Below are 26,778 nucleotides of genomic sequence, written 5' to 3' on the forward strand. Positions count from 1 at the left end.
ATTTATTCAATTATACAAAGTAATACAAAATACTATATGTGTGAAGTGCACTTCATCACATAGAATGCAATAAAAAATTGATATAAAATGAGTACATATACACAAAACAATGACAAACAACATAAAACATGAATGGCTGGCTGTGGTGTTTAGAGGCAGATTTTAAGCAGGCTTGGTTATAGTTTCAAATGGCATTTTTGTAATCCTTTTATATAGTTACCAGTCCTTTGGCAGGGGTTATGGGTGGATGCAGGTGGATATGCCTCCTTAATAGGAAAAATCTCCGTGGGTGACACTTTTTCTCCTCCTTTACCAGTATAGTAACCGGATATGTAACTGTCCACTGATGATAATACCCAGCTGGTGCTTTGCCCAAAGAGATCTGGCGTCTGGTTCAGCTCAAAAACGCGTTTCTCCGCCTTGTGTGCTTGTCGGCGGCTTCCTCAGTTTGACCTCAAACTGAGGAAGCCGCCGACAAGCACACAAGGCGGAGAAACGCGTTTTTGAGCTGAACCAGACGCCAGATCTCTTTGGGCAAAGCACCAGCTGGGTATTATCATCAGTGGACAGTTACATATCCGGTTACTATACTGGTAAAGGAGGAGAAAAAGTGTCACCCACGGAGATTTTTCCTATTAAGGAGGCATATCCACCTGCATCCACCCATAACCCCTGCCAAAGGACTGGTAACTATATAAAAGGATTACAAAAATGCCATTTGAAACTATAACCAAGCCTGCTTAAAATCTGCCTCTAAACACCACAGCCAGCCATTCATGTTTTATGTTGTTTGTCATTGTTTTGTGTATATGTACTCATTTTATATCAATTTTTTATTGCATTCTATGTGATGAAGTGCACTTCACACATATAGTATTTTGTATTACTTTGTATAATTGAATAAATTCAACAGAGTATTTTACTATAAATTTGTGTCAATGTTTTTTCAGACCAGACTGCGCTTCTTAAAGTGATAGTGTCCCAATTATTTGGGATAAAATCACTTTCAACCCCCTCCTGTTAGTTGAATTCTGTTGGACTGGACGGAATCCAGTCGAGTCGGCAGGACAACACAAGCTACAAGCATCTATGTATGCATACTTAGCACTTATTACTGGGTATCATTTTGCAGCAGCCAGCATTCATGTATCTTTTATAAGCTGAAAGTACTTAACCCACACTGTGAAGTCTGCAGGCCACACTATGGTAACATAGTGCATGATATTTACTAACATAAGTGCAAACTTGCACAGTATAGTAACCCATAGAAATATATTTACTAAGAAGGGAGTTCTATTGAATATGGGATGGTTGCCCATAGCAATCAAGAAGATAATAGATAGAATCTGATTGGTTGCTATGGGCAACATCCCATCTTGAACAGAACTCCCAACTTAGTAAATTATCCCATAGAGTATAAACCAGACTTTCGGAGGTAAATTTACTAAATGTTCTAAAAGCGGAAAATGGAGACAGCAGCGTGTGATTGGTTGCTATGGGCAACATCCCCACTTTTAGAACCTTTAGGGAATTTACCCCTTATGGCCCATACACACTGGGCGACTTTGAGCTGAAAGCCGCTCAAAACAGCAAGTTTGAGCGGCTTTCAGGTCAAAGCCGCCCAGTGTGTATGCCCCAGTGATTAGCGGTGAGCGCTGTTGCGCGCTCCCGCATCATCGCTGGGAAAGCCGTTCATCTGCTGCTAATACCAGTAGATGAACAGCTTTGAGGATGGCTTTGCATAGCTCTGCGCAAAGCCGTTGGTGCCGGGCAGGGGGAAAACCGCTCAGTGTGTATGCGATCATTGCTGTCCATACATGCTGGGCATAGTCGCCCAGAGTGTATGGACCTTTAATGTCATTAGTCTACAATGAACAACAATTATCAAAACTATCTGGCTATTATGTGTTGCTGCTTAGTAAATACACTATATTGCCCCAAAAAGTGAGACTATATCATCAAATGAGAGTTCTACAGTAGCTCAGTAACAAATAACAAGTTCCCTAAATGTTACTATATGTACAATGTACAGGGCCCCAGGCAAGTCGGGGTGGGGGCGCCCCGGTGCCGGGGGGGGGGGGGTGTACCTGTTCTGCGGCTGTGTATATAAAGCTTGCGGCGGCGGCAGCGGGGGGTCCCTGCAGTCAAGAAATAACGAGCACTATCCGCCTGGCTACGCGGAAGCGCTTCTGTTGTGAACTGGCCGCACAGCGCATGCTGATTGGCTGAATCCGCATGGACAGGTACCCCCGCGGCACGGGGGGGGGCGAAATGCCGCCCTCCAGTGGCTGGCGCCCTAGGCAAATGCCTAGATTTGCCTAGTGGTGGCGCCGGCCCTGACAATGTATTATTTACCCTTAAGAAACAGGGGCAGATAATTGGAATCTTTTGTTGACTGTTTACGTCCTGAACCCTTTGAGTGCCAACATTGCTGTGAGAGCAATATCCGCTAAAATGCCGGCGTTGCTCACAGCTACATGCAGGTGTGCAATATTGAACTAAACTTCAATTCATTGATGGCAATAACTAAAGGGAGCAATATTCCTTGACTACATTCTTGGCAATTTAGTGGATGTTTTGCGCATCTCTCACTGCAACGTTGGCAACCAAAGGGTTAATTTCGTACTTTTGCATAGATATCAGGAATAAATCAGCATACAACACAATATAATACAAACCTCTACTTAGAAAAACACAAACACAAAAATGGAAAAACAATTCCCGACCTAAAGATTGTCCATGTGAAGAGACCAATGACATTATGTCCCCCGTATATACAGCAGTTGATACGGAAATTGGCTTTATGGAATTTATAAGTACAGTAAATGGAATTTAATAGATTACAATGAAGGAGAAGTTGGCGGTATGGCATACTGCCTGGGCGTGGCCTTGAAGGAGAAGACTGCCTTACACCCATGTTTTGCACCCGTAGGATGCACATAAAAAAGCTAGGTCCACAAAAAAGACAAATTCACATTAAAAAATCTAACAAGCCTTTCAATCTGCCACCATTGGCACTGGTCCACCCCTCACCTACCCTGCCATGATGGGCACTGATCCACCTCTCACCTACCCTGCCATGATGGGCACTGGTCCACCTCTCACCTACCGTGCCATGATGGGCACTGGTCCACCTCTCACCTACCCTGCCATGATGGGCACTGGTCCACCTCTCACCTACCCTGCCATGATGGGCACTGGTCCACCCCTCACCTACCCTGCCATGATGGGCTCTGGTCCACCTCTCACCTACCCTGCCATGATGGGCACTGATCCACCTCTCACCTACCCTGCCATGATGGGCACTGATCCACCCCTCACCTACCCTGCCATGATGGGCACTGGTCCACCGCTCACCTACCCTGCCATGATGGGCACTGGTCCACCTCTCACCTACCCTGCCATGGTGGGCACTGGTCCACCTCTCACCTACCCTGCCATGATGGGCACTGATAAATCCCTCACCTACCCTGCAATGATGGGCACTGGTCCACCTCTCACCTACCCTGCCATGATGGGCACTGATAAACCTCTCACCTACCCTGCCATGATGGGCACTGGTTCAGCCCTCACCTACCCTGCCATGATGGGAACTAATCCACCTCTCACCTACCCTGCCATGATGGGCACTGGTCCACCTCTCACCTACAATGCCATGATGGGCATTGGTTCACCTCTCACCTACTCTGCCATGATGGGCACTGGCCAACCTCTCTCCTACCCTGCAATGATGGGCACTGGTCCACCTCTCACCTACCCTGCCATGATGGGTACTGGTCCACCTCTCACCAACCCTGCCATGATGGGCACTGGTCCACCTCTCACCTACCCTGCCATGACGGGCACTGATTCACCTCTCACCTACACTGCCATGATGGGCACTGGTCCACACCTCACCTACCCTGCCATGATGGGCACTGGTCCACCTCTCACCTACCCTGCCATGGTGGGCACTGGTCCACCTCTCACCTACCCTGCCATGATGGGCACTGATCCACCCCTCACCTACCCTGCAATGATGGGCACTGGTCCACCTCTCACCTAAATAGAAGGGGATTGACTTGCAAAGACGCAGGTCACAAAAAAGCAAAATGTGCTTTTTGGGCGCACTCTTTGTATATGATTATGTAATGTAGTATTGATTCATTAAAACATAACTTTTATTAAGACTTTACCTAAAAGAAGGATGACTATCTAACTCTTCTTTGAAAAGAAAAATTCTCACTTGAAAGAGAAAAAGATTAAAATGTCCGCAAATGCCAGTTTTTGCTCTGCTATGAATGAGTCAGAGCATAAATTGGTCAGGCATGCAGTTAACGTTACTGATCATAGGCATTCCTTTTGTAACGCTGCCTATTTATTGAGGCGTTGTGTAACCGTGATTACTCACTCCCTCTGATTATTTTTCAGGGCAAGTGCTGACAATTTTATTGTGACTAATAGTGGAATATATGTCCTATTGTGGTCACTGTCAGGTTGCTCCTTGTGTTCAACGCTTGTGGTTATGTATTGATGGTCTAATAGTCTAAGTATTTGAACCATTAGTTTAATTATTCGCTGTGCAACGGACAATCAAAATAGCCATGTGGGAGTCTTGGCTCGCATTCATTAAAGGAATCTCACACACAGATGGAAATATTCCCCTGCAGTAGGTTTCTCCTTGGCATCATGTCATGACCAACCATGCGTGTACCATACCAGGTGTTCACCAGGGACTTGGCCTCTGATTACTTGTCTGGCCCCCTATATATTCTATTGTTATATAGAAGTATTTAGGGGTATACAGGTACACTGTGTGTTGTAGTCACCGTTATACGATGTCAGGTTGACTGCTGTGGGGAAAAAATAGAACACTTCTGCTGTCGGGTCAGATATATGTCATCCCTGATGCGTCTAGCAGTGCAGGGAAACTATTCATATAACCTGGCCGGATGAGAGAGTGTTGAAGAGATCACAGTTTACTGGAGTATAGTCGGGTAGCTTGTGTACCAAGGCTTCTGCTTTTGAGGATCTGTATTAATACATCGAATCCCCAATGAGAGAGCCTGTTGCTGGTCACCTGCTGATCCCGGGAATTATTAGATACTCTCAAACAGTGCACATACATACATGGGTAATTTTTTTTGGGGTATATTCCAAGTGTGCACATAGATTTTTTAGTAAACTTAATCGTTTGTCATAACAGTCTTTTACCACAATAATACGTATTCCTTATTTGAAGCTGCCTTATAACTCCTCTGTGCACATAAAAAGATGATTAGATCGATGTCACCACCTTTTGGAGATCAAACAGCACCTGTAATAAAACGCTCTGCATACATACGTTGTACTGATTAGTGCTATAGCCTTATAGCCACCTGTATCATATACGTCTATTCACTGCTGGGCTATCACACTACACAGATAGCTCCACTGTGTCAGGCTACAGCCTGTGATCCCCTACCAACTACTGCTATTTGATTGCAGCTGTTAGGGTAGATTTACATACAAGGTTGGTTACTTGCAGCGCATACACATCATGAGATGATTGGATCAATATTGCCACTTTAAGAAATAAAGCAGCACCAGAAGTCAAATACTCTGTATATGTCAATTTGCACAGAAATGGTACACAGATAGCTCCACTGTGTCAGGCTACAGCCTGTGATCCCCTACCAACTACTGCTATTGGTTGCAGCTGTTAGGGTAGATTTAACATACAAGGTTGGTTACTTGCAGCGCATACACATCACGAGATGATTGGATCAATATTGCCACTTTAAGAAATAAAGCAGCACCAGAAGTCAAATACTCTGTATATGTCAATTTGCACAGAAATGGTACACAGATAGCTCCACTGTGTCAGGCTACAGCCTGTGATCCCCTACCAACTACTGCTATTGGTTGCAGCTGTTAGGGTAGATTTAACATACAAGGTTGGTTACTTGCAGCGCATACACATCACGAGATGATTGGATCAATATTGCCACTTTAAGAAATAAAGCAGCACCTGAAGTCAAATACTCTGTATATGTCAATTTGCACAGAAATGGTACACAGATAGCTCCACTGTGTCAGGCTACAGCCTGTGATCCCCTACCAACTACTGCTATTGGTTGCAGCTGTTAGGGTAGATTTAACATACAAGGTTGGTTACTTGCAGCGCATACACATCACGAGATGATTGGATCAATATTGCCACTTTAAGAAATAAAGCAGCACCAGAAGTCAAATACTCTGTATATGTCAATTTGCACAGAAATGGTGCTATAACCATACAGCCACCTGTGCCATATACAGATATCCACCACTGGGCTGTCACATCAAACAGTTAGCATCGCTGTATTCAGGCTACAACCTGTAGTCTCCTATCAAATATCGCTGTTTGACATCAGCTGTTTGGGGCAAATTCACATAAAAAAAAAAAAAAAAAAAAATAATTATCTACAGAGCGAAAAAGGTGCTGTGTACACATGGATATGGTGTGCATATACCACCAGGCTATTATCTAACCACAAGCATATAAACGATTCCTGCCTCAGAATGTCTACTGACTCTGTAATCAGAGATCAGTTGCGTGGTACCTGACCCGGCAGGCTGGATAGCCGTGTCGGGAGGGGGTCCGAGGTAGCCGGCTGTTCGGTTCACATCAAGAGGTGTAGCGTCTGTTATACGCTACTGGCATGTCACTCTAGGCCTGGCAGCCGGAGTTCAGGACAAACGGAGGGAGTTAAGCCTGCGGAGGACGTGGAAACATGTTTCGCCGGTAGGCTTCGTCAGTCCAGCGCCATCTTCCTTGTGGGCATCAGCCCTTACTCTATATTACGCCTGGAGCCAATCATTGGCGTCCTCTGTGATTGACATAAGGTTTCAACCTATGTTGATGAGCCTGGGCGGGGTTATATCGCCCCTGTCTACATTGCATGTCACATTTAAGGATTATAGGTATAAATTCCCTAGTGATATAATCCTTATTGTAGCCTATATTAATTTGTGAGTAATGATATAATCATTATTGTAGCCTATATTAATTTGTGAGTATTGGAGCTCTAATCAGTGACAATCTCACCTCTCACCTACCCTGCCATGATGGGCACTGATAAACCTCTCACCTACCCTGCCATGATGGGCACTGGTTCAGCCCTCACCTACCCTGCCATGATGGGAACTAATCCACCTCTCACCTACCCTGCCATGATGGGCACTGGTCCACCTCTCACCTACAATGCCATGATGGGCATTGGTTCACCTCTCACCTACTCTGCCATGATGGGCACTGGCCAACCTCTCTCCTACCCTGCAATGATGGGCACTGGTCCACCTCTCACCTACCCTGCCATGATGGGTACTGGTCCACCTCTCACCAACCCTGCCATGATGGGCACTGGTCCACCTCTCACCTACCCTGCCATGACGGGCACTGATTCACCTCTCACCTACCCTGCCATGATGGGCACTGGTCCACACCTCACCTACCCTGCCATGATGGGCACTGGTCCACCTCTCACCTACCCTGCCACCATTGGCACTGGTCCACCTCTCACCTACCCTGCCATGATGGGCACTGGTCCACCTCTCACCTACCCTGCCATGATGGGCACTGATCCACCTCTCACCTACAATGCCATGATGGGCACTGGTCCACCTCTCACCTACCCTGCCATGATGGGCACTGGTCCACCTCTCACCTACCCTGCCATGATGGGCACTGATTCACCTCTCACCTACCCTGCCATGATGGGCATTGATCCACCCCTCACCTACCCTGCCATGATGGGCACTGGTCCACCGCTCACCTACCCTGCCATGATGGGCACTGGCGACCTCTCACCTACCCTGCCATGATGGGCACTGGTCCACCTCTCACCTACCCTGCCATGATCGGCACTAATCCACCTCTCACCTACCCTGCCATGATGGGCACTGGTCCACCTCTCACCTACCCTGCCATGAAGGGCACTAATCCACCTCTCACCTACCCTGCCATGATGGGCACTGGTCCACCTCTCACCTACCCTGCCATGATGGGCACTGGTCCACCCCTCACCTACCCTGCCATGATGGGCACTGGTCCACCTCTCACCTACCCTGCCATGATGGGCACTGGTTTAGCCCTCACCTACCCTGCCATGAAGGGCACTAATCCACCTCTCACCTACAATGCCATGATGGGCATTGGTTCACCTCTCACCTACTCTGCCATGATGGGCACTGGTCCACCTCTCTCCTACCCTGCCATGATGGGCACTGATCCACCTCACACCTACAATGCCATGATGGGCACTGGTCCACCTCTCACCTATCCTGCCATGATGGGCACTGGTCCACCTGATCTCCTGTTTATAGGTTGCAGATAACTTTGCAACAGCTGGAGGGCCAAAGCTTTGCAACAGCTGGAGGGCCAAAGGTTCCCCATCCCTGGTCTCTACCTGGGATGCAGTCAACTTTGCAACCCACTACCACCACTGCTTACGTAAAACTCATCAGTTACAGTTACAGTGTAAAGTCTGCATAGTCGACCTTCACTCTTCAATTAAATCGCATGCGATTAATTGCTTAAGAGAATTTAATGAGGCTTTTCCTAATTAATGTCCCTTTGATCAGCATTTCTGTTGAGAATTTACTAAGATGCCTTGCATGACTAATTAATAACCCCTTCCATTAAATTTTATGGTATAGTTTAGTTACCTGAAGTTTGTCGTGCGCATTGCATGATTGAAGGTAACACTAATAAAAGATGATGCAATCAGGTATGTATATGGTGAAAATGAAATAACTGAACATACAACATAATGTACTACTGTATCTCTATATACACAGGATCACAAGGCCTCAATCAGAATAAACCATGCTTACTATTGTAATAATCCAGCAAATATCCAACCTTCTAGAGCCCTTCAACAAAATATTCAAATATTACTATGGTGTAAAGCAGGGCTCAACAAAACTCGGGGGTCAGTTTCTGCTTCCCGGCGATCAGATTTTTTGGGAGAGAAGGCAGAATCTGGTCGTGGCCAGGTGCGCTTGCGATAACAGCTGGCCAGAGAAGTCGTCAATCCACTCGGCTGTATGAGAGCAGGTCTGCCGAGGCTATTTCAAAATTCAAGCCGGCACAGGGAACAATCTCAGTTTGCGGTTCAGCAGCCAATCAGGAGCAGCAGCGGTAGCTCCTGATTGTCTGTCAGACTGTGAGCTCAGAATGGCTCGCTATCTGGAGCGAGTTTTGAAATAGCCACGGCGGACCTGCTCTCATACAACTGGGTGGATTGACGATCTCTCTGCCTGTTACCGTGGAGGATAATGGCAGGGAAGTGGAAAGATAATCCCACATGGCAACGAGCATTTACCAATGGCAGAGCATGTTAACCCCTGGCACAGCATGTTAAGCCCTCTACGTGCATGTTCAGCAGACAATAGAGTGCACACACTAAACATTTTTACACAATAGGGACCAAATGTAATAGGGTGTGGGAATTGGAGTGTGAGAGATTTTGGGAGGCTTCTATAGGGTATCGCCACCTTTGGGTGGCGATACTCTGCCCGGCGAAATCCGTGCGGCCTGGGTAATAGTACATAGAAAAATGCGGTAAAACTGGCTTTTTACCACATTTTCCCTTTAGTACATCCCGCCCTTAGCCCCTAGTGTGTAAAAATGTTTAGTGTGTGCACTCAATATTATCTGCTGAACATGCACGTAGATTTTGATATAGCCAGTGACCAGCATGTTTAGCGGGTTAAAGAGACATCACTGAACAATATTGTTTACAAATATATTTTAGTGTGTACACTCAATATCATTGATATGATCAGGACGGGCGCATGCGGTAGCCTCTTCGGTATTGCGCATGTGCTGGCCCCAGCCTTTATGGGGCTGCTACGGGAGCAGAAGAATTGTATTGATGGTCCCAGGCCCGGCACATGCGCAGTATCGTCCGCGGTACTGAGCACGCGCAGAACCTGTTTATAGGGGCTGCCCCGCAGCTGCGCATAGAGAGGTATCCCGGAGGGAGGGAACACCTGCCAATGGGACTGCCTTGAATGATTGGCAGGTCGGACTTCCAATAGGAAGTCGCTGCCAGTCACAGTGAAGCCAGTGCAGCCTCATAGACTGCAACTGGCTTCACACAGTGGCGAATTTTACCTGGGGGGGCTGCAGCCCTGCAGCCCATAGGTAAAAACCGCCACTGGATAGATGTATCATGACTTCTAAGGCGACAATCCTATTGTTTGTGAAGGGTGTGAGCTGCCATTGCCACTGCGTTTTAACGCCAGCAAAGGCACCCCAACTTGCACACTTTGTGGCTGATTTCTGCTTGACTTTTGTGCGAGTATGGGCCGCCATAAAGTGTGATTGCTGCTGCAATGACTCACACATATAATTGGATGGGCCCCATAAATGGAAAAGTGCAGGGGCTGTCTATAGCAACAAGCAGAATTCAGAATTTTTTTATCTATTAAATTCTAAAAAAAGGAAAGCTACAATCTGATTGGTTGGTTTGATAAATCTCTGCAATAGCGAATATCATATACAATATGAATGAGATGCATTTATAAGTTAGAAATGGATGGAAAAGCTTTCTTCTAAGGTGCCACATGAGTAACAAAGCTTCCAGCCTGGCAACCTAAGTGTTATATTCCCTTTTGTGATGTTCTCTGGTAATAAATGTAATGTGCTCCTTCAGTTTACAGGCACAGTTTCTGCACCCAGGTGACTTTCAAAAATGGTTCTTTTCCAGCACTGGAGGACAAATAACTTTAGATTCTACAAAAAAAAAACCTGAATAACCTAATGAATCCCTCAGGTATGAAAACTCAAATAGTGAGAGAAAGAATATTCCTGAAATGAGTTTCAAGCCAAAACATTTTGAAGATAAACAAAAAATAATATATAAGACTGAAGCCATGAAGTAGTATGCGTCGATGAGAGAACAGAATTGAATTCCAAAGGGAAATCAGCCCTCCAAAGTGAGATGACAGATGCTGAATATATTGCTTAAAGATACAGTGTTACCCCTAAGTAAATGTATGTGTCACATCTTATTCTGTATAACCATCCTCCCTATGGACTTCTTGGCTGGTGGTATAGAACTTCGTTTGGATACTGTTAAATAATGATTTTGATGTATTCTTTCAAATAAAAAGTACTCCACTCCAGGTATGTAGGAATTCTAAGCTGACATGACATCTGATACCCCTTTCACACCGCACCTCCGACCTGGGTAATTGCTGGGTTGGTGACGTGTTGACTAGGGACGAGGTGCTGTGCGGAAGCAACAAAACTTTAAACCCAGGTCAGACCCCCGGATTGAGATCCCAGTTCCAAATCGGCATTGCAATGTGAAAGGTGTATGAGAGTGATGCTTGGAGGCAGTAAGGTTTACTGCTCCACCTCTTCAATCGCTCCACCCCTTGTGTACAGCATTCACCATTTGACGTGGGTAGATGCTGACGAACAAGGTACCGTTGGCACATACTGTACGCAGCGTGAAGAACACTTATGAGACTCCAGATATGGCTGTCTTTGCGGGAACAAGGGAGAGCCATGTATTGGAGGATATTGCTGGACAGATGTTTTTACGAAAGGCTACAAAACATTACACATATAATGGGAATTATAGTGATATATTACAGTAGCCATTCATGTTTTACAAGAACTGAATCATGTATATTAAACCAACTCATAGATAACACTGGTATTCCCAGCCTCATTGGCCTGGGACTCATATGGTATGAGAGTCAGCTTCCACAAATGCAGGTCAATGTTGGATTGATACATTTTTTTATTGGGATGCAGTTTAAATCCCGGCGGTCGGGATCCCGGCATTCAGAATTCCGACGCTGGAATCCCGACTGACGAAATCCCGACACTTTCTCCCTCTGTGGGTGTCCACGACACCCCTGGAGGGAGAATAAATTAGCGTGCCGAGCGTAGCAAGGCACCGGGCCCGCTGCGTGGTGAGCGCAGTGAGCCCGCAAGGGGGGACGATCCACGCCCCCCCCCTTGTCGGGATTTCGGCGGTCGGGATTCCGGCGTCGGGATTTTAAACGCCGGGATCCCGACCGCCGGGATTTCATACTGAATCCTTTTTATTTTAGCAATAAGTTAATGAAGATACCTGTCACCCACATACTACATATAGGGGGTTATTCTAGTTCATTCTTTCTGACAAAATCCTTCTTAGATGGACAAAACCATGTGCACTGCAGGTGGGGCAGATGTTACTTGTGCAGAGAGAGTTAGATTTGGGTGGGGTTTTTCTTCAAAGTGAGATCTATATTGCAGTGTAAAATCATGCAGTCATTATTTTCCCTGCACAGAAACAAAATAACTCACCCAAATCTAATTATATCTGCACATGTTACATCTGCCCCCCTGCAGTGCACATGGTTTTGTCCATCTAAGAAAGATTTTGTCAGAAAGAATGAACTAGAATAAACCCCATAGCGAGGGCCTCTGCCTTCAGATTATCTCATTTACTGTCATCATAGGCGTGCGCAGCCCATTTTCTTAGGGGGTGCACCATGGGGGGGGCGTGTCCATCACCATCTATTGGGCGTGTCCATCACCGCCTATGGGTATCATTGCAAACTAAATAGGTGACTTAGTTATGTATATGCACTTCAGAATACTAAAAACAGGGATAGTGCGCGCCAAAGGTGCGCTGCAAAAATTTACACTGTAATGCCCATTACACATAATGCCACACACAGTAATGCCCATTACATATAATGCATTGCACAGTAATGCCCATTCCACATAATGCCTTCCAACATAATGCCATACACCATAAGGCCCATTACATGTTGCGCCTCACACCGTGATACCCATTACAAGTGCGCCTCACACCGTGATACCCATTACAAGTGCGCCTCACACCGTGATACCCATTACAAGTGCGCCTCACTCCGTGATACCCATTACAAGTGCGCCTCACACCGTGATACCCATTAGACGTTGTGCCTCACACCGTGATACCCATTACAAGTGCGCCTCACACCATGATTCCCATTAGACGTTGTGCCTCACACCATTACACATTAAGCCACACACCGTGTTGCCCATTACACATTATTACACATTATTTGACACATGTGATGCCCATTACACATTATGGGGGGGAGGGACGTGACAGGGGTGGGCGGGGGAGAGGGGAGTGTAAGGAAAGAAAGGCTGGGAAGAGCAAGGGGGGATTATACATATTTAAGTACAGTATGTGTGTGTGTGTATATATATATATACATACATACTGTATATATATATATATATATATATATATAGTGTGTGTGTGTGTGTGTGTGTGTGTGTGTGTGTGTGTGTGTGTGTGTGTGTGAATACATATATACACACATATATATATATATATATATATATATATACACAAAAACCCATACTGTTCTTGTAAATGTGGAAGTGCTGCCTTACTTTCACTTATGTAGATGCCTGGTGGGGCAGACAGGCTGTGCACAACGTGACTCCTACAGCACAGTCCTCCACATCTCCTTCCTTCCTTCTCTCTGCAGCCTGCATGCTCAGCCAGTCACTGAGCCGCAGGCTGCTGTGTCAGATATGATTGGACAGCTGAGCCATCGCTCAGCTGTCCTGTCCTATACGGCGCCGGCACCCTCCTCTATGGTGCTGTCAATCAGCGTGAACTAGGTCCCGGGACCCGAAGCGAGCGCAGCGCAGCGCGATTTGTTCGTCGGGTGGCTTGCCACCTAGCAACAGCTGGTGGGTTATGGTGTAAGCCTCCCGACATACGCTGGAATGGTATAGTGAAATAAAATTTTCACTTACCTTACCACAGCCAGGGGAGTAGGGAGCTTAGCTGCTGATGCATGACATGTGCACAGGCAGTGCACATATACTGCAGGTCATGCAGGTGCACTCTAGTCACATGCACCTGCTGTATATAAGGCTAAGCTCCGCCCCCTGAGGTCGGATTTTACCTCAGCGCTGAAGGAAGGAGGAAGCTGTGTCTGTGTCTGCTACAGACAGACTAATAAAATCCCCATCCTTCAGCAAAACAGACGGCCCTCCAAACATTACATGGCTGTGGCTGCTTATACCTCCTCTTCCTCACAGAATGAGGTATTATTTAAGAGGAGAAAGTTATTTAACCCTGTCAGGTCGGAAGACAGCAGGGAAGTTTCTGTGGAGAAAGGAGAGCCCAGTCAGGCAGAGTTTCTTCAAGAGATGCCTGTTCAGGCAATAACATCTCTTTACCAGGTATTGCCTGCAGTAGGAATACCTGAGAGGTCTGTAAAAGGAGAAAGGAGAGCCCAGACAGGCAGAGTCTCCTCCTCCCCTTGCCTATTCTCACAGTGTTGTGGAAAGGCACAAAAATAAACAAACAACAGTACATGTTTCTTCAAGAGATGCCTGTTCAGGCAATAACATCTCTTTACCAGGTATTGCCTGCAGTAGGAATACCTGAGAGGTCTGTAACAGACCACCCTCTCTTGCCCATGGCCAGCACATTTTCCTGCCTGTCACTGGCAGTATGCTCAACAACAAGCTCATAACAGGGACTAGTGCTCAGAAAAGGGACTAGTCACCACAGTACACAGTCCCCAGCTAACTCACAGGGAGTGGCTTGGGAGTTGGAGGATGTGACAAGATCCAGTGAATCCTCTCACAGGGGTGAATATAGTGATTTGCAAATGACCTAAGTGGCATTGGCAAGTGAAATGCCCCATTTATGCTATACACAGCACACTCTGCCCTGAACAAGTGCTTGAGATGTAGTAATTCACCCAGCTGGCTTTTGCAGCCCCTCATTAAGGAGGACAGATTGTTCTCTGTAACACCTGGGCATTCCTGAAATCCCTGCCCTTTTTACCCTAGAGATTGACTCTGCTTTCTCAGCACAAGTGGGGGGAAAAGTGCTGCAAAAAATAAATAAATAAAAATAAGTAAAGTTCATAGTAACTGACACTGTGGGCCAGTATTATTTGCCCTGGATAAGGCAGAGTAAAAAGGGTTCCAGCGAACTCCCTAGATTCCCTGCTTCCAAATGGCCCTATTGAAAGCTGTTAATAGAGCTACCCTGATGATTGGCCAGGCCTTTAATTCTATTTCAAATGCCTGCAGAACTGCCAGCAAGCAAGTGCAGATCTCAGTAATGTAGCTCCTGCATCAGTGGATGTCCCAAACCTAATTCTGATCTTTCAGTCCTGACTTCATACGCAAGGTTAAGTTCTGCTAAAGTCCCCAGCCCTTCAAGGGGCCTGTTTGCTAGAAGGGTCATTCTGTTAGAGCCAGCAGTTTGAACCTAGAGCAATGTGACAGCCACAGAGTGCTCAGAGGAGGCTTCTCCCAGACACAGGTCACGAGAGGTGAAGTGAATATCATCCTAATAAAGACAGAGGATTCCTCCCTGTCTTTCCAGAGCATTGGCCTCCTGTAGGCGAACTACCATGTACAGGTGGGAGGAAGGGCATATTCCCCTTGTTCCTTTTCCTAACCAGATATGCTTCCATCCAGGGAACACTAGTTCTGGATGCTGGATAAATAATGTCCCTGGCCCTTTAACAGGGCTAGATCGAGTCGGCAGACAATTGCAAATAGGTTGGGTCAGCTACCATTTCCCTGTAAGGAAACAGGACCTTTCATATAGGCCAGTACTGAATATATATGAAACCTTGGTCTTTCCATATGGAGGGTTTAGCAGATATACCCTTTAGGCTGGTCCAAGCTAAACATTGTAGCTAAACAGACCTGAAGGAGGCATTGAACATGATACTGGAACATCCAAATCATAGGAGGCTGCTAAGTTCCCTGTGGAGAGACGTTCCATGCAACTGGACTGTAATGGGATTTCGGACTGTCCAATGCCCCTTACATACTCATATGCATCATGAAGGCAGCAATTACACACCTCAGACAGTAAAGGGTTCACTGTTATTATCTACCTAGGTAATCTCCTGGTAGTGCATGCAGAATAATTGTCCCCCTTTTCTCCCAGGTATCTTATCCTGTCGCTCCTCTGGCATCTAGGTTTTCATAAGAACCTTGAGAAATTTGTATTAATACCTTCCCAATCTGTTGTCTTTCTGGGGTCTTTGATAGATTCCTCTTCTTTATCAATAGCGGTTCCCTCAGACAAGTGGAACGCCATACAAGTCTGTTTCTTAGGTGCTTAGTTTTCACTGAGAGACTTGGCTAGGCTGATAAGGAAAATGAGAGCCTCAGATCCTGGGTTTTCTCCACGTACCTCTCATATGCAGACAATTCCAGAACCTCCTATCATCCCTTATTTGACAGGATTAGGACAGACAAAATGATACTATCTCCTATAGTCCACAGGGAGATTCACAGTTGGAAAACATTTCCTATTCCAGATCTCCCCTACCTCCTACTCCAGACATAGTCATCACATCAGATGCATCCCTCATGGGCTGGGGGGCATTCACCCAGTGCAATACAGTAGGAGGGAAGTTGACCGCTTGAGATTCTAAAGCTCATATCAATCTCAGAGCTAAGAGCTGCCAGATTGGCTATATCCTCTGTATTTCCCTCAGACCCACGGGATAATTCAGTTCAGCTCTGTCTGGACAACAAAACCACTGTTTATCTACCTCAAAAGAATAAGAGGCACTTGATCTTGCATTCTCTGTCAGCAGGCAATAAATGCCTGGAAGTGGGCAGTACAGCGGTCCATTCTCCTGTTTTGCTACATGCATACAAGAAGAGTTAAACAAGATAGCCATTTCCTTATACATAACCAGTCATACTGTGGATTGAGCGACTCTCCAGTTCCTTCGGAGTTGTAGATTTAGATCCCACTGCTGCCATAACACACCAGAGATCTTTCTCAGAATTGCAAAGACCTTGGGTCACCCACAAGTGGATACGTTTGCAACACCATCAAACGTACAAGTTCTGACATTCATATCCAAATATCAAGGGACTCTCCACATGGATGCTATGTCCTTTTTCGCGGGCTGACATTCCACTTTCATATGCCTTTTTCTCTCTGGCTCTGCGGTTGTGGGTCATCCACAAAATCAAAACAGACGTGTCCAAAATACCCAAATATTTCTGGCATACTCTGTCTGGCCCTCCAGAGTTTTGTTCCCTTTATCAACCTTTTTCACAAGGTTCCGGGCTTCCTCTAGGTTCATCTACAGACTGCTTCCAGGGCAGCACAGACCTACTGAAACATCTTCCACATTGTATGTGGATTGCAACATTACTAGGTTGCAGACCATTCCCAACCTCTCTGCCTTTTCCACGCCTTGCCTGTTTTAGGCCTAGAATAAGATCCAGATATCAATCCATAATTGAATTTCTAGCCTTACAGTCCTCTAACCTTCCTTCTTCAGGCCCCCTTTTCCGAGCCTAGCATAACTCTGGACTTTCTTGCCACCACATTCGAAACAGGTTTGGCTTATGCCAAGATATGCTCATATGGCTTGACTCTAGCTCTCCTTATCCCAGGCCTCAGAGAATAAGAATACTTAAAGGATTCTTTCTAGCTAGCCCACCATGCTATGGCATTCTACCTGGTGGGACATTAATCCCTTTTTGTACTTCTTGGCCACTATACCACCATCTGTAGATATCTTTGGCCTTTCAAAGAAGTTAGCTTCACTGTTAGCCCCTGCCTTTGCAGCCAGAGGGGCTGAGTTTTCGTCAAACCACATATCTGAACCTGGATGACCCCTACGCCAATGGGTTTCCTTATTATTCTACGGGGACACACAAAAACAAGTTCCATGCACACACCTCTGGTGGAATGTGATCTGGTCAGAGACCAGTCAGATCCAGATCTTTGTATAGTTGATTACCAATCCACTTACTTACCCCTCACAGTACCTGTAAGGAGAGACATCAAACAAACTTCTCTCTCACATGCCAGAATATTTTTCATCCTGCCAGACCTTTTTATGACCAGGGAGTGTATAGTTTCCACCATACAGAGTTCTGGAATAGACACTCCACTTCAGAGGCCATCCCCTTCACTGTGACGCAGTTAATTCAATGGCTGCTAGAGGCATACCATTTCAGCCTGTATTGCAAGCTGCACATTGTTCATCCGCTTGGACTTTCTTTAGACATTGCTGGAGGCCTTCTGGTTCTCAAAGAATTGTGTTCCTTAGAGCAACCACCAGGTGTGTGGTAGTCTACCCACCAGCTGTTGCTAGGTGGCAAGCCTCCCGACGAACAAACACTAGTTTGCAGGAATCTATGATCTGCAAACTCTCTTTGTTCTAGGGAATAGGATTGCCACCTAGCAACAGCTCCCACCCTTCCCACCCAGTACCTTGCTAGGTCTGCTGCTTGTTCTCTCTAAGGTTCGGTTATATACCTAACTTATCCTTTGATTCAAGGCACTCTAAAGGCCTAGAAGAAGCAACAAGTGCAGTCACCTAAAGATCAGAAATTAATTATTTCCTCTTCTCTGCTATACTCACAAGTTTGCCTCAGTTTATAACATGCCTGGCTACAATACAGCATGGCAGTTATTTCAATTGTTGGTTCCTAGTCCAACCCAGTGTCATTCTTACTCCTTCCAGTAGAGTTTCTCAGATCTGATCTATGTTCGTTATGAATGTTCTAGTTAACATTTATTTTTGCATACAATGGTCTTTGCATACAATGGTATTTCTCTCTTGTTCCACTTTAGGATTGCCATCTGTAAGCTTCTGTAAAATCTGACCTCAGGGGGCGGAGCTTAGCCTTATATACAGCAGGTGCATGTGACTAGAGTGCACCTGCATGACCTGCAGTATATGTGCACTGCCTGTGCACATGTCATGCATCAGCAGCTAAGCTCCCTACTCCCCTGGCTGTGGTAAGGTAAGTGAAAATTTTATTTCACTATACCATTCCAGCGTATGTCGGGAGGCTTACACCATAACCCACCAGCTGTTGCTAGGTGGCAATCCTATTCCCTAGAACAAAGAGAGTTTGCAGATCATAGATTCCTGCAAACTAGTGTAACTGAACTAAACACACAACCTGTCCCTGGCAGGCGTCGGCACCCACCGCAGACCCCGCTGGCGGCGTCTGCCTGGCTGCAATCGTGCGTGGGGGTGCCCAGTCATTAGGAGGTGCCTGTGCACCCCTGGCACCCCCCGTGCGCACGCCTATGACTGTCATTTACTTTTCCTCATGCAACTTTTCCTAAGTCTATGACTTTATATAGTTGTATCTAACTGTGCCGCCATGTTTTTCAGTCATGTATTTATATAATCAAGTTGAGTTGTTTCTTTTCAGGGCTCAGAGTTACAACACAACTCTGTGGGGCTGCCAACATTGGGCACAGGGGTATTCGGGTTGCAGATTTGTTTTATAAGCCAAGGAAGCAATATGAATCAATTCTGCACAATGATATAAAAACGTGGCTGAAAGTGATATAAAAACGTGGCTGAAAGTGATAACACAAAGCAAGAAAGAATTAAGCAGTGAATTAAAGCCTGATCCATTAGTCATCAGTACCCAGCATATTCGTGCCGGGGACCGATGTTGCGGCCCTGCGTATGCGCGTATTTGTACATGTGCAGGGCCGCTATACAGACGCCTTCTGGCGCCTATCACTGTCTTTTATTTCCTAAGGGGAGAGAAATCATTTGATGGTCAGTGATCATCGTATGATTACTGCCCCCTTCGTGTTTGCATACATCCCCTCGCATGGTACCGACGAGGGGGTGAAGCCGCTCGCTAAGCAGTGAACAAGTGCTGCTTAACGAGTGGTACTGAATCAGGGCCGTAGTCAAACAGCAGAGGTGAACTAAAATCCCTTACTTTACATTTTTGTTTTATAACTTCACTAATTACAAATTAAATATGTGTATAAAAAAGTAATTAAACACAAATGGTTTATTTATAGCATATAAATAGGTTTAGAGAACCCGCAATAAGCACCCATTTTTGCTGACCTGACCGGCAGGAGAAAAACTCCTGAACTGGCAAAATATTTCTTCTAAAGGAATGTTTTTAGTTTTAATATTTAATTACCAACCAGTTATCGTATAAGAAATGCACAAAAAAAAGTGTTTCTCTTAACCATTGCACTGTCAAACCATTTTTAGCAAGTCAGTCCGCTTACATGGACATAGAGAATCCCAAAGAGCACAGTAAAACCAAGTCTAAAAACTTCTAAGTAACCGCATCTTGGAGTGTACTCTCTTACGCTACGGAACTTACGTAGCATCATCGTCTGCTCGCCACGATTCGGGCTTGGTGGCTCGCGCCGCTCGCCACAACTTTACTAAAGATAATAGATGGTGGTGTGGACACAGGACGGTGGAGTAGACCCATGGTGGTGGCACAGAAAATCTTTACGTACTGGTTAAGTAGCGGCTAGCGTAACTGGTGTAGCGGTGGCCGCAAAGATGAGGAAGTACCAAAATATTTATTGCAGATTTAATAGTTTCTTTGACATTGACAATCAATACATATTCCTACACAATCAATTGCCAACTAAAACTGAATATAAAACACAAATTACATCCAAAAAAAAAAAAACGGTTGTGTCACTCCGAAAAATATAAAGCATTTTATGGAAAACATTGGCAGAATAATACACAAACAAATGCCACTTGTTTTGGAGACTGACAAATAACACACACACAAAAGAGTTTTTAAAACACACTATACTGTATTAACCCAATTGTCCTCTGGGATTTTACTCACGGTCCAAATAAAGACTTCACAGCTGTCCTACAGAGCATATCTCTATTTTCTAAGCATGTGGGCCAACTTGAACCAACACAAACAGGTCAATACAGCAGCTAATCTGAAGGTCGAAGGCATCAGCCCACACCAATTAACACTATATTTTGAATACACAATATACAATACATAGATATTCACAGAAAACACAAGTATTTTAAAACTCTTTGCATATACAGAAACCCCTTGTGTTCAGAAGGCCAGTAACACCAGTCTAAGCTGTGTAATGAAGACCGTATTACTTCTGGAATCAGGTTACACTATAGTTCATAACTTATGCAAATTGTACAATGGGCTCCAGTGACCATTCTAAATATGCAGTAAATTGCAGATACTCTGCTGTTTGAACATAAATCAATTACTCTTTGCATCATTTATGAGAAGAGATAGAAAAGTCTGATGTGATGAACAGGTCTCTGGAGAAACCCAGCCAGAGCCTGCCAGGGTGAGCATGGTAATGCATTGCCCTACAGGGAGCTTCTGTAGGTGATTAGCAATATTTTACCAATCCGGAAAAGAAAGTGCAACTTGTAAAGTTCTGCCAGAACAAAGAATACATGAATGCTATAGATTTTGTTATTGATATTTTCCAATTTGTAACACAATATGATACTTTCACACCAACACTGACAGTATGCTGCAATAAAAAAAAAAACACACAAAAAAAAATTAACCAGTTCATCACAGGATAAAATAAAACTCTTATGGGGCAGCAGCAGCAGCAGCAACAGCATCATTTCTATGTAATCCAATAAGCAAAATCTAAAACCGCTGGTGTAGACAGAACTATCCCTATCCACAGAGATAATCCCTTCTTTCCAGCCACTGATCATGATTACATGAGATACTCCTGCTGCTTATCACTATGGTGCCATGCCTGGAGATGCCCAGGGTGGTACCCACAGGGAAGAGGTGCCCACCCTAAAATAACTCATGCAGCAGGAACCTCTGCAGAAGCAGCCTAGAACTTGTTGGGTACTATCTGCCCCCTGCTCCTGGCAGGAAGAGGTGGTGGGGGGGGATGTTACCCACAGGAGGGGAGTGGGCCAGCCCTGTGCCCCCCTTACCCATCCCCAGCAGCCACTCACCATCACGTTCCCCTGCATTTTGGCCGTCTTGATCATCGGCTTCTCCTTCATGTTGGCGGTGTGACGGTGTCGCTCTCTCAGTCCATTCACTGCTTTGATGATGAGTTTAGGAGAACCCCTGTATATCTCACATCCCTGTGCCAGGGCATTGGGTGTCTGCTGCGCCCCCTCCTTCCTCTCCTTCCTGGGATTTTTCCTTCTTTCTTTTTTTTTTTTTTGAATGGGAGGAGGGCTAGTGAGCCCCCTGATTGGGATTCAGCTCTTCTGTGTGTGACGTGGGGGGTAAACAGAGAACACGCGCGACGTGGACGAAGAGAAGCAGATCAGCCCTGACTGACACCTGTCCCCACGGGTGGGAGCTGCGTGGAGGAGTCCCAAGCAGGCGTGCCAGGCGCTGGCAGGGAGTGGAGCAGCAGCAGCAGCATGACAGGGTGTGGAGGAAGAGTGGGCACTGGGTGGGGGGGATGATGTTATGCCTTACAATGCTCACTTCTTACATGTGACTGTAATAGGTGCACAGCGCCGGGCACACTGCTGACTGCAGCAGCCTCTCTCTCCCCCGGCAAGGTGTCTGGGCTCTGGAGTTAAGCGGTGGGGTCGGAGACTGGCAGAGCCCCGTCCCCCTGTCTTTGCGCTGGCAGCCAATGGCAGGGTGCTGTCCTTGCAGCCCTGGTAGCAGCTCTGTAGCAGGCAGCATGATTGGGCGCTGGGGAGTGCAGGAGGGATGCTGCTGCCTGTGATGGAGCTGCTGGATTATACTACAGATGAGGCAGGAGAAGGGTTATCAGTCGGGGCTTCTGTAACAGTACCAAGAGGGGACCCATTTTTGGGGGGGTTATAAATATGGGATATGGTGCAGGGGACTGGATGAGATGCATTATGCATCTAATGCTGCACACGAGTGATGTATTCATAGATGACTGCATCAGTTAAGGTACACTAGATTCTAAACGTGGAGAAATGAGAGATGACATGTTCTGCAGAGGTCTGGGGAATGCAGGACTGAGATGTTCTGCAGGACCAGGATTTTTGAGAGCTGCTGCAGGACCAGGAGGAAAGGGGACATGGGATCTAAATCTAGATTACTGTGTCTCAGTTTGTGAAAGTTTCTGCATTCCAAGGGAGAGAGAATGTAGGGAGCAGTTACACAAAGCTCAGATCAGAAGAATATATAGACAGGGACAATATATTTTGCAGTACTAGCGATGACATGGCATTCTTCTTTTGAAACTGACTTTTATCAAAGAAATATAATGAGGGTTTATCCCTGATGGCCTTGGGCTACCCAGACTACAGCCGCAGACCAACACAGCCAATGTTCTTTATTGGTGAAAAAACAGCTGTAAGCCTATATACCATTGTAGCCAGGCCATCAATGATTGTTAACCATGGTTGGTCGATGGTCACCCATAAGATGAGGTATATCAAGTCTCTGATAGAGTTAAACTCTAAAGGGCCCATTTACTATGTGATCGCATATGCAGTGCGATCTTGGTGGGTTTTACCACCAGGGCCGTTTCTTGACAATTCAGCTCCCAGTGCCCCCCCCCCCCCCCCCCGCCATAGTAATCGTGCGCAGGGGCAAATGCAGGATTTTCAGAAGGGGGTTTCCAGAGGGGCGGAGCAAAGCACGGAGATGGACACTTACTGTAGGTGACCCAGTATATGCCGGGTCAGTTAAAGTATTATAGATAGACCAAATGTATATAAATAATAATAATAATAATAATAATAATAAAAAAAAAAATATATATATATACATATACATACATACAGGGATGTCAACAGCAGTGTAGACCCCTGGGCATAGCAATGTATTGGAGCCCCTACCATTCCTCCAGAGGTAGGGGTGGGGGAAGATTTGATGTCCCCCGGGTGTTAGGGGGTATTATATCAACCGCTCAGCATGTAGGGCCTGGATCAGTAATTTCCACTAATTACCCCTCTACTGCACAGATGGTGGGAGATGGGGTGGGAGAAGGGTGCATTGGGCTGAATGAAGGGGCCCTGATCCATAACTTCCAGGGTGGTAGAGGATGTTTAATATGCAGAGGAGGGGTGTATAGTGGAGTTGGCTAATTCATAATTTTCTGGTGGGAGGACAGCTTGCTTGACTGCAGATATCTCCAGTTCCCGGAAATAGATTTCTTACATTTTAATGGAATTAAAAACTAGAGAATCCCACCTACCAAATGGTATTGTGCACTAAGGGATCAGAATTCAGGAGGCAGAGCAATCTGCCAACGAGCATATAAAACTACATACCAGGTGTGTGGAGCTGGAGCAGTAACCAGCTGCTGGAAGGCTGATATCTCTGGTTCTGGGAAAAGAAGAGACAAACTACTAGTGTCCATCAAAGGGGGAGAGTCCCATCTTTTGTAGTCCGATATCTCCGGTTCCCAAGAGCCAATTTTTTAAATTCTTGTACCCATGGAAAGAGGGGAACCTCAGCTTTCAGCATAGACTGGGGGTTTTCTGGGTACTCAGAAACCCCCCCTGCGTGTGCCACTGGTGCACTAAAGAAATTGCACATGCAGACAAGAGGTGTGGCCTAATACAAGGGAGAACGGACTGCTATGGAAAAAGGTGAGGCTTAGTAGGACAATAATTACCTTACACCCCACATTTTGAACAGTAACGGATTATGCCCCTTGAAGTGCAGCTTACACATATAATGCCCCATGTAGTGGCAATTATACATAATACCCTGTGTGAAAAGAACATACATACAAACTAAAATCTGAGCGCAGAATGAAAACACGTGGAACATTTGTATTCCTTGAAACCTCAAATATATTTGAGCAGTAGAAAAGTAACGGGATATAATTCATTGAGTGCAGGAAGTCCGCAGGGAGTAGATGTTCTTAGGCGACTGGCAGCAGGAGTACCGGATGCAACACAGGACCACAGCAGATGGTAGAGGACTGTGGACCAGACTGCGAGATGATCAGAACCAACTGGACCGAACCAGAGCACATAAAGCTGAGTACTGCAGCTTTCACTAGGAATTCATAAAGTAGCACCAATGTCAGGAAAGATGAAGCTGTGGCCTTAATCCCCCTGGAGAGACTGCCATTAGTCAGTGACCTCTGGAGGGGTTTTATATATATATATATATATATATATATATATATATATATATATATATATATATATATATATATACAGTCCGTAAGTGACCCCATCCATTGTGGGCTGTAGAACACATGGTTTGCCAGTAAGCTCAGTCGCCACTACTGCTGCCCCTTTATCTATGCCTTGCTGTTGCCCAGTGAAAAATTGCAGAGAGCACCAGCTGATAACCATGTCAGTGGTATAATCGAAATGCACCGCTGAGCATCCTGTGGTGCCAAGGCCACTGTTTCGGGTGCTGCACCCTCTGTAGGTGATCAGACTGCCACACACGCAGGGTACCTATTATAGAATTTTGTGCATAGCATCTTGGAACCATAGTCTAGATTGGTCAAATGAAAGGGTGTGCACACCAGCGACTGGCTGCTGCCTTGCCCAGATCAAAAGTGTCATAAAATTGTCACAGCCTCACTATGCACTTGCATAATAGTAATAATTATACAGACACAAATGTGACAGACATCTTTTCTGGTGTACATTGGGGCTGTGGTGCCAGGGATGTTGGTTTCTGGGCAGCTAGGTGACATCTTGCAGTGACAGGGTACTCGCTGGTCATTTCAGTGCACAGGAGAGAGCAAACAAGTGTGCACACACGCAGGAGAGGGCAAACAAGTGTGCACACACACAGTGACAAATACAAACACACACTGTACATTGCAAGGAGGAACCAGTGAACTACCTGTCATGCGCTTAACTGAAACCTACTGTATACAATGCCGGAGCTTCACAGGCAAGACAACGTGCAGCAGCGCCAGCCTGGGCAGGGAGAGTATAGAGTGGAGTTCCCAGCCCAGGCATACCATTAAAGTGCAGAGCACATCTATCCCCATCAACTTTCTCTCTGCTTCCAACAAGCCGGCTATGGCTGCTGCTGCCGGAGCTGACCCGGCACCTGACTGCTGTCGCTGATCCCTGGGGCTAGCTGTAATTCCCTGATCCCACGGCAATGAAAGGGCCCACAGCGGTGGACATTATTAAGAATCCCAGTATGGTTGCCCAAAGCAACATCCTATGTGAAATAGATCTTAGTAAATTTCCCCCTTAATATTTGCAACTGCAAAGCCGCAAATATTACATTGTCAACGATATACATGATGATTATATTTTAATATATAATAACATTATAATATAATATTATAATATAATAGATAACATTAATAATATTGGCAGTGCCGCAAATCGCAAAGTGTTTACACAGTTAAATGTTTGAATGCAAGCTAACCTGCAGAGACAGAATTGCAGGGCTGCCATCAGAAATTGTGGGGCCTGAGATTGTCAAAACACGCAGGGTTCCCCTTTCGCCTTCTTGAATCCCCGTATGTCTGGTGAGACCTCCAGTGTCCGCAGCACTGACCACACTACTCTACCTCTACATTGCTTCAAGAGAAGAGTGGACTTTGCTTATGAAAAATTATACCTGATAGACTCCAGTCCTGGCCCCCATTTTGTCTGAGCCCCAGACTGGAGTCCCCGCAGGCCTCCCCCCCCCCCTTCCCCTATACATTCTCACACCAAAGCTTTCATTGAGCCTTTTGTTTGCAAGTGTGAAGAAATATACAATGTATCAGTGCTTTCATTGCAAGGTCACTATCTCATAAAAATTAGCAAATAGTTTTAATATTTGCTATTATTTGCTTATTAATAATAATTTAGGCATTGCTGCCCCCTGATGCTAAATACATGTAAAGCTTTTAGTGTTCATGTGATTCTGTTCATACTTTTGGCAAAACTGTACCCATGCATATGATACACTTGCTAAAAAAAGGTTATATAACCCCTAAACACCCCATAAAGATTATTGCTTGATTCACCCTTAGTACTTTCCGGCAGTGATAACCTATTCTTTGACATACTGTGTAGCCTGGTTACTTGATAACTTGCCTTTGTGACCTCCTAAAA

General features: G+C 45.7%; 1 protein-coding gene across 3 annotated transcripts in view; it reads right to left on the reverse strand.

The window, feature by feature from the left end:
- Positions 1 to 26,778, reverse strand: part of DPP6 (dipeptidyl peptidase like 6) — a 1,240,611-nt gene that overhangs the window by 1,058,643 nt on the left and 155,190 nt on the right. For 2 of the 3 annotated variants that reach the window (XM_083189042.1, XM_083189039.1), the window contains exon 1: positions 21,748 to 22,330. The exons of the other annotated variant lie outside the window; for it this stretch is intronic. In XM_083189042.1, the coding sequence (XP_083045168.1) occupies positions 21,748 to 21,798 (51 nt within the window). In that variant the 5' untranslated portion in view covers positions 21,799 to 22,330. Of the gene's footprint in view, positions 1 to 21,747; positions 22,331 to 26,778 lie in introns of those variants that run through there. 3 annotated transcript variants of the gene reach the window in all.

The sequence above is a fragment of the Crinia signifera genome, chromosome 5 (assembly GCF_055691185.1).
Source record: "Crinia signifera chromosome 5, ASM5569118v1, whole genome shotgun sequence".
Classification (NCBI taxonomy): domain Eukaryota; kingdom Metazoa; phylum Chordata; class Amphibia; order Anura; family Myobatrachidae; genus Crinia; species Crinia signifera.